The following is a 9,687-nucleotide window of genomic DNA, read 5'->3' on the forward strand; positions in this document are numbered from 1 at the left end:
TCGCTGAACAGCACTGATCAGGTCAGGTCTGATTTTAAATAACCCTCTGTATTTATCAGGGCTTGGGACCGGCACAATGAGACCTTGGCGTAGGCCCCCCCTCGTGGCTACATTAATTTAGATACACATTAGAAGATAATTTAGTTTCTTCTTCCATGAAAGCGTTACAGCAGAAAATTGATATTGTATTAGTAAAATAATTCAATTTCAACGGAATAAGTTTCTACTATTCTTCCCTTTACATCCAAACAGATGTAAACTTGATAAAGCAGAAGAAGTGTGCTTGTTTTAAAGAGGCACAAAATAAATTATTTGTGTGCATTTTGAATGCCACACATAATTAGTTAAAACCTGTACACCTTTTATTTGGTCTTACTGATTTTGGCAGTTGCGGAAGTTAAAACTTCAGTTGCAAAAAACAGCAAATATCTTTTTTTTTTCAAATCATATTTGAATTAAAAATACAGGCTTAATAACAATTGATCAAAATAAGTGAACAAATATCTTGTGCAGATGATGGTTGAAAACAATCTGCTGTAAATTTCATACTTTATCCATAGTTCAAATAAAAAGCAAAGCATCCATCAAAGGTTTACAAATGTCTTTATTAAGATAGCAAAAATTGAAAAGGAATTTTAACTTAAAAATGCATACTGATAATTACCAACAATAAAAAATAAAGTACACAAAAGTAGATTGTAAAGGAACAAGAAAAAAGTTGAGAAAAATGGGTTGAAAATAGAAACAGCAGCAAAATTGTAAGAGAAGAGTTAGCGTTAATACTGCACAAACAGAAAACCAGATCCCTTGTATATTATAACTGTAGGCAATATGATGCAGCTTTGAGTGTTTCCCAAACCACTTTCATACATTGCATCTCTTTTTATTGTCATTCAGAAAGCTTCTCTGCAGCTCACTTGACTGTGCACATTAATAGGGAGTTTTTCCACAAAAGAACCAAAAACACAAGACAATCTTCTATAATAAGTATTCATTTTAATAGCAATGGAACTACAGTCTGCTTTAGTGCATGCCCAAAGCTACGTCTTTTTGGAAACTAAAGATCTGTTCTCCGAATCAGCTCAGAGGAATTTCCTTTTATTTCAATCCACTGAGCAGCTTCAGCAGTGGGATACTGCTGAGTTTCCTCACATGACCTAATGTGAGCATTTTCTTTTCATTGTTTTGCTGAAAAAAACATTTGGGTGGCTATTTATTGAGCAACAACCATTTCAAGAACCTCTATAATTGTTGTCTTGTGTCTTATCCTCAATTTTGCTTAAAAAAAAGTGATAATTAAAAGAAAAAACAGAAGAGATCCTAATAACTGTGAAGTTCTGATTGTAATAAATTAAAGCTTATCTATAATATTTTTACATTTTAAAACAGTCCTGTTGAAACACAAATAAAAATAGTCACAATTTTTAGATTCAAACATTAAACATTGCTCGTTGTCTAGTCTTTATATGTGCAAGTTTTTAGTATTTTTTTCCCAATTTTGTACAAAATATGTACGTGTTCAACATCTGTCAGTCGGTTGGAGCTCCACCTAGGTCCTCTTCAAGCACAGGGGGTTCATCCTCCAGCAGTGACAGATGGTGTTGAAAAGTCGACAGCGGCAGGAGGCGCAAGGATCGCAGCACGGTGTGTGAGAGGAGCAGCTTTCCATCAGGCGGCCACAGCGGCGTGCAGGAGTCATGATGTTTGACCTGTGCTTCTGAAACAGCAGCAGTGAGGAGAGAATTCATGGAGAAGCTCACAAGAAAATGTGCAAGTTGCACTTGTAACAGAAAAAGAGCTAAAAAAGTGGGAAAACACTTAAATATAAACCACAACTATTTACATATATTGAAAACCTTACTTACTTAAAGTTTAAGCAAATATAAGGGCACTTAAAAAACAAACAAACTAAGAAACCTTTTACATAATTCTCTAAATGACTGACATATTTTTCGGCGATTTGATAAAAATAGATTGCTCATTATTTTTTTATCATTTTAAATGTTAATAATAACAGTAAACTATAAAAAGGAAAAAGATCAAGAATGTAAGTACAAAAATGTTTAAAAAATCCACAAAAAAGGAGAAAAAATAAATATAATTTCTTTTTCCTTTTTCTGTGCCGAGAAATTAGATTTCGCAGATGTGTGTTCTGGCCTGAGTTGGAATAACAGGCCTTTAAAAACAAACGGTAAATTCAAAAATAGGTAAAGACACAAAATAAAATGAAATATTAAGAAATGGACAAAGTAGAAAAATAAAGAAGGAAAAAACATACAAAAGTCAAAGAAAGTGTATTTTTGTTCTGCCACCGACAATGACAGATTGTATGAATAAATAAAAGCAGCTGTTCTTGTGAATATAGTCATAAATCTATCTATTTTTATTTAATTGGCTGGTAAATGGCAAAAAAGAGAAAAGGGGTATAAACTTGCAATGATGGGACTTTGTTGTAGCGGAGAAATCTTCTGCCTTGCAAACAATCGTCTGGTCTTCACAGAGCTCCAAACTGTGATGAGAAAAAGCAGAACAAAAAAATAAATAAAACAGCTGTACAGTTGTACAAGTACTGCTAGAGATTAGAGAATAATGAAAGTTCCAGTTCAACTGTGTGTGAGTGTGTGCTCCGCGTCAGATTGGCGACATGTCCAGAGTGTACCGCCTTTGACCAACCAGGCTCCTACAACCCTGTGAACCCGAAAGGGACATAGCGGGTGAAGAATATGGATGGATGGATGGATGAAGGAAAAGTTGTTTCTAGAAAATAACTGGACTTGTTATGGTCACCACAGTGAGGTCACTATCCAAAAAGAAGAGTTCAGGATACGTCATGGACGTGTTTGGTCCTAGTTGACAAAATATTGTATGTTGTGAAGAGACTGGTGAAGTCAGTGGACAGTGGACAGAGGCACGAGCAGAAGGAACTGTCATCCCAACCTCCTAGAAAGAGAATATTGGAAGTAAAGGTGAGCAATTCCAAAAAGACAGAGTAACAAGCTATATCAAACATAATGTCCATAGTGAGACATGAAAACTCCAATGAGGAGGGAACGTCTTATGGGAAGAAAGATTTTTTTTTTAATCTGTCAGCAGTGAGATGTACAGTGGTGTTATTGTTGTTGATGTGTGATTGTCAAATGAGGTAAGGACACAATGAAAATTTAAGGCTATTCTGTCTGCATGTCAGACTGGGTGTTTAGACTTTTAAGGCTGTAAAAATGTGAAATGAGATCCTTGTAAAAATATAGACCACCTTGCTGGAATTAGTGTTTTTGGTTAATCTGAGACACACTGCGTGGTCAAAAAAAAATGCTGAACAGCTGCTTTGCACTCTCCGGCCAATGGAAACACTTTCCAACATCTTAATTTCTCTCTGCTGGGAAAAAAAACAGTCCATCGATCCATCTTTTGAACCTGCCTTATCCACTTTGGGGGTCATGGGGCTGATGGGACCAACCCAGCTACTGTTGGACAAAGGTGGGGTAAACCCTGAGCAGGTCACTAGTCTGTTGCAGAGCCACTCACTCATATGCACAATAAGGGGAAAATTAAAGTCACCAATTAACCTATGAAGCACGGTTTTGGACTGTGGAAGGGATCCGGAGCAAGAAAACCCATGTAGGAGGAAAACATGCAAACACAGAAAGGACCCAGCCAGGATTTGAATCAGGACTTCTAACTCGCTGCGTTTCTATTACACATTTGTGAAAAACGTCTAGAAATGTTCAAAAAGTAACACAAACACAAACCAACATTCCAAAACATGGGGAGGGATGTAAAAAAATACTTTGATTTACAGCAGATACATTCAGATTTCTGCCACGGCACTAGCTCTCAACATCATCTATCAAAGGAGACGCCAGGTTCTTTTTCAAACCATGGAGCGGCGAGCTCCTTATACGTGGGAGTGGTCAAGGATGAAATTGTGGTTGGTGATTTTAGGATCTATGGATCCAACAATTCTGCATGACATGCTCAACTTTGGATGAGCTGTGTGATGCTATTGGACCTCTTGAAGCCACCCGCTCTGCAGTCCCCAAGGCAGCCAGTTCCTACCAAGAAGCGCATTGTCAACCCTGTTGTTGGTCACATTCTGATTCCATTGTAACCCTTGTGCTGTCCTAGGCATTTTAACGTTGGGAGTTGGGTCATCTAGACCCACTAGACAGTGCTCTGAACCTTCTTTCTTCAATGATTTGTGATCTTCACTGGTGTCCATGGATTCCATGAAATCTTTCCACCTTTATCCACCTTTGTCAGGTAGGGATAACACGTCAATGTAAGGGTGGGGTCATCTAAGATAGTACAAGGGTTAAAAAAAGTGTTTCCATTGCAATTTTGCGAAATATGTCAATTTCGATTCACTTCTAAACCACCTCCTCCTCCAAGCGCAAAATGTCTTTCCTATAAATGCGACTTTTTACAAAATTGTTGTGTTTCCATCAGGGCAAATTTATTATTACAAATCCAATTTGTGCAATTTCAATGGAAATACAGCTACTGTGAGGTAAAAGTGTTAACCACCACACCACTGTCCATTTCCAGTGACACAGTGAAGGAAAAAAAGGGCAGGAAGAAATCGTTCTTGTTCTTTGCCAAAAAGACTTCTGATTACAAAATCCAAATGTCCAAACGCCCGTTCTTTGGACTAAGGAAAACCAAGCAATTGGACAGTGTGTTTTTGAATAGTTATTTTAAAAAAGACAGACAGACTCACCCATAAAAAAGGCAGACAGGCAACCAACTCACAAAACTTAACTTAAAAGCCAAGAAGCTTAATTGTCAGTATGGAATCTGAAAATCCCTTGGATCTAAGGCAAGTCATGAAGCAGAGAAACAACTGGCAGAAAAGACTGTGGAGACTTGGACAATCTATGGAGCAAGTGAGTTCAGTGATCAGTGAAGTGCTTATGGTAATATTGAAGACAAGAAGGAGATGCCAGAAGAGGAACTCATCCCAAAAGTAAAGTAGGTGATGGTTTGTGCAGTCCATTGGGAGAACTAGGGAGTTCTTCACTCTCCAAAAACAAGCTGTTGTGTGAGGTGCTGAAGTTGTGGAGCAAAGACAGCGGCCAAGCCTGTTTTCTGTCGTTTCTTTGGCTCAAAAAATATAAGGCGGTTCAGCAGAGATTAGAAAACAGCTCCATCAGTAATCAAAGCAAAATTAAACCATAACTGCATGAACATCTGGTTGGGTTTTTATGTCCTTAAGCTGTGCTTTAGTTTATGGTTACATGTGTAGTGAAAATGTGACATTTAAATTAAATTATTTAACATTTTTGTGCTCGCTGAGTCTCTGAAATTATTTCAAACACATCACCAAGAACAGCATCACAATGTCATAAAGAACAAGTATTACAACAATGTAACATGACCAAAAAAAGGAGTGTTTAAGTGCTCCTCGGGACATTTGGCACTAAATCAAGGCCTTTTTGAGCTGCTTCAACCCTCATTAGTCTTTGAACTCAGCGGTGAGTCTGCCAATGACGATATTTTCTTTAGAATGACGTAAGAATGACACTAACCTACCATTTGTTCAGTTTTCATTCAAAATTTAGCAGAAAGGTTGCAAAAAGGTCTTTAAGCTTGAAATTTTTGGGTTCAAAACAAATAAAAAAGAGTTATGACATACAAATGCCGCATGACTGCAGCATTTCTCTAACTTTGAGTTTTTCCCTCAGGGACATCTACTAATTGATATAATTGGCACCAAAATGACAACAAAAGCTACCGTTTTGAAATAAAACTCACAATTTACTATTTTAATATTTATTTCATTCAAAATTCAAGCATATTTTCTTCAACATTCCATGTTATTTCTTTTTCCTATGAGGGGGATTACCAAAGCATGCCACACATCTGCTGCTGGTCTGGCGCTTCTGTCAAATTTTAGAGCCCTGTGTGGCCCGCGAGTCAAAAAGTTTGTCCAAATCTAAAATACATTCTTGGACCTTCCCTTGGCTTTTTCTTAGAGGGTTTTCACATAATATTGACCTTCTCTTTGTTTGGTTTTTGGATTTATACATTTTTATTTCATCCCTAAGTTTCAACTTCATTATAACAGACAAAAGCTATTTGATCTCAAATTTTGTGATTTTTGCAGAAAAAAAATGACATTCGAACTTAAGTTTTCGGACAGTTTCCGGTTCATTGTGTAATATAATTAAAAAAAAAATCAGAAAAAATTGGGGCACTAAAAGGTTGGATAGTAAGCCACGAAAAACTGTTTTAAAGATAAATTATTAGAGCTAATTTTAAGTAAAAAATATTCCTTAAAAGGCCACATAGATTGTTGACTTTCAGTTATAGCATCACTAACTTACTGCTGTCAAAATCCTCTTCTAACCTCAAAGCTTTAAGACTCTTGACACCTTGGAATTTTTTAGATGGATAGAAAAGAAACATATTGCTTTTACTGCTTTTGTCTATACAAAAAACGTTATTTTCTTTATTTTTTTCATCTATGTTCCCCTGGCACCTTTTGTTACTTATTTTTCTATCTGTACATTTTAAAATGGACACATTTTTGTGTTATGATTCATTATGTTTTCAATAAGGTTATTAAAAAAAAGAGCTTACTATTGTCATTTAAAAACGAGTCTAAAGAGAGGTTCTGCTACACACTCTTAGTGTGCTGCACAAAAAGGAAAACCATAGACCTCCTTTTTACATACACACTTAAGACTACATATAATGCCTTTAATTTGTTCTTTTGGCTTCAGTCTATGCAACAAGCTATTTAACAATCAAGCAGTAACACCTTGCAACATTTAAATTCTAATTGATCTTGATGTGAAAATGTCAATTAGCAAAACAAACACTCGTTTAATAGATCTAAGACCTAAAAATATGTCCTAATTTCTTTTTTTTTTCTTTTTTTTTTTTACATTTTCTGCCCTCGTTTATAAACGTGTCTTTGAAAACATGAATAAAATGTCTCATATTTCAATTTATAAACCTCAAGTAGCCTAAATATACCGCAATTTAAAATATACGCAGCAGTAACAGCTGACTGATTGTTTCATATATACTTTGTTTGGCTGTTTTTTTCATAACCTTTTGCCAGGAGCCCCTGATAATCGCAAAGGCAAATCAAGAGGTCCCTAAACCGGCAGAATCATCAAATTTGACAACTTATTCGGGAATCCGATCAATTCATTTTCTTCCACCTTCAAATATAGTTTGTCTAATTAGATTTTGCGCAGCCGCGTGCGCGCAGTGATGGAGCCACAGTCATGTCTCGATTGGAGCAGAACAGGCGCACAGCGGCGCGCGCCCTTACCGGTGTCGTTCTCTGTCTTCTTCCCGGCGTCGATCTTCTTGTCCTCAGCCCAGCACAGCGGCAGGGAGAGCAGCAAGAAGCACAACAAGTGTTTGTGGGTCATCCTGCTGACGACGATGCTGCGGAGCGACCGCGGAACCTGTTGATGACTCCTCTGCAAATACTAACCAAAACAACTCTTTATCCCTGCACGTCGTTTGCTGGGGGATTCTTATTTCTCACTTTAACCCTCACCGTATTTCTTGTTTTGACGAGACAGGCTGGTTTCTGAGCGACCAATGAGAATAAAGAGCGACGCGAGAGGAAAGGCGCCGCCCCCAAGCGACGGGTTGGAGGCACTGCAGAACCGGGTCCAGAACTGTTTCCTTCTCTGAGGGCCTCAACTTCCTACTGTTGGGATTTTTAAAAAGGCTAAAGACAATTTTTAAAGTTTGGCTTTTTACCCCAGACGCAGGTGGACTGAGCACAAGTTAAACCAAAGTAAGAAAATTACGATTTCTATTTATTTATAGGTCTAAAGAGTGTAAAAGTGTATGTAAGTTTTTAAGATTTTGAAAAAAAGACAACTCCTAAAAACAACTAAAAAGTTCAAATGGTATTTCGCTAAGAAAAAGAAAACAATAATAATTTTTGAAATTGTCCTGTAAATGTATTTGGTATCAATAAAGTTATTCGATATTCGATGTGTACGTGTGCAATAGGTGCGCAATAACAGTCTCCAAACAACTTTACTCTTTTTCATTCTTTTTTTTAACTAATATTTCAATAACAACTTTAGGTTTTACTCCCATAGCCTGCACTTATCTTTCTTGTTAACCCAATTTAGTTTAAAGTGTGATGTGCACATGTAATAATAATGTCAACAATATTTCATATTATAGGAAACATTATGATGATCATATTTTGTTCTTGTTTTTTATTAGTCTATTGCTAATAAACAATTGATGTTGGCATCATCTTCATCTGTGATTTCAGTTTTTTTGTTTTTTTAAATGTAAATATGTTTTAACACATATTCTTTGTTAGTATACAGGAGTATCTCGTGGATAATGTTTATGTGTATGTAGCTCTTTTTTTATTGATTGAAGGCCAAAATAGGTTTTCTGTATATTTTTGACATGTACATTTTTGTCTAAATCTCAATTTTTAGACCATATGCAAATGTTTTTTGCTTCCCTTTCGGGCTTTGGAAACTATATAGGATTTTTTGTTTTTGCTTTATCACATTGTTTGGAATTTCCTTTTTAAGTTGCAGCTTGCCTTAAATTGACATAAAAGTAAGGTAAGACATGATTTTTGGCTCATTCATCCAGAATGGTTCTAGAGCACAGAGAGTTTTTAAAAAGATTAATTTTTGATATTTAAAATATTGGAAAGTTATTTAACTCAGATATTCTTTAGACATCAAAGTGACAAACTGAAATCTTTTTATTATAATAATAATAATAATTATTATTATTATTATATGGTCAGAATTGACAAAATAAATAATAATTATTTAATATTTTTCTTAGATCAATACGCTTTTGGGAAATTTAAGAGTAAAGTCACTTCATTTAGGTGAAACAATTATTTGTCAAACATAGGTAAAACAATTCTTGGCTATGAGTTTACTTTTGCACAAATGACAACAAAAAGAAGAATTTGTCTAAAGCCAACATTTTCTTGTGGATCTATTGCTGATTTCTATATAAACGAATGATAACAATAGTGTGTATCAAAACTAGGTTTATATTGTTCTGAGTCATTGGCTGTGGTTGAGAGAAGAACCGATGTGTGAAACTACAGAACTGGATTCGCCCCGTTGACCCACAATCGCTGTGTTTCCTGCTTTTCATTACTGTCCGTTCTGCTCCCTGTCAGCAGCTGCTATTCACACAGTCTCCTTGCACCTGGTTTTTGTGAAGTGTTAGGTCCGGTTCCAGTTTGGATCAGCACCAATGCAGAGTGCTGATAAGATCAATCAGTCTGCAAGTCTTTTGGACTCCCTGCAGAGTGATGTTATTACAGAAAGTGCAATATGAAAAAGGAACCTAAAAAATAAAAAAAGCTCAACACCTTCGGTAATACTGTACTCTGCTTAACCTGTTAAATACAATTTTGTCTTCACATTTTGCTATTACATATAAAGGCTGAAAATCACTTTAAGTGCACTATTTTTTAATTACACATTGGGGATTTAGTTTAAGGGCATTGCTGGAGTAAGTATTGTGCTCAAGGGCACTTATTTCAGGACTAGTAATAAATCATAAGACGAAAACTATTCCATATACAACAAAAACAAATATCCTCCTGGAAAGGTGTTCAACCATATTCAAAGCTATGCTACACATTCAGAGCAAGTGTAAATCCTCACCGTTCTCGCATTTGCATGGTGTGTTCCTGTTGGTCTTCAGCCAGACAGA

The 9,687-nt window shown here is 36.1% G+C and overlaps 1 protein-coding gene across 1 annotated transcript; it reads right to left on the reverse strand.

Annotated features, from left to right (window-relative positions):
- Positions 1 to 586: 586 nt before the first annotated feature.
- On the reverse strand, positions 587 to 7,571 carry asip2b (agouti signaling protein, nonagouti homolog (mouse) 2b). The gene is made up of 3 exons (XM_004078892.5): positions 7,283 to 7,571; positions 2,436 to 2,509; positions 587 to 1,717 (listed from the first exon to the last, which is right to left on the reverse strand). The coding sequence occupies exons 1-3, from the start codon at positions 7,383 to 7,385 to the stop codon at positions 1,550 to 1,552; spliced, it is 345 nt and encodes a 114-aa protein (XP_004078940.1). The 5' UTR covers positions 7,386 to 7,571; the 3' UTR covers positions 587 to 1,549.
- Positions 7,572 to 9,687: the final 2,116 nt, after the last annotated feature.

This window comes from Oryzias latipes, chromosome 17, assembly GCF_053564925.1.
Source record: "Oryzias latipes strain Hd-rR chromosome 17, Olatipes_Hd-rR_3.1".
NCBI lineage: Eukaryota > Metazoa > Chordata > Actinopteri > Beloniformes > Adrianichthyidae > Oryzias > Oryzias latipes.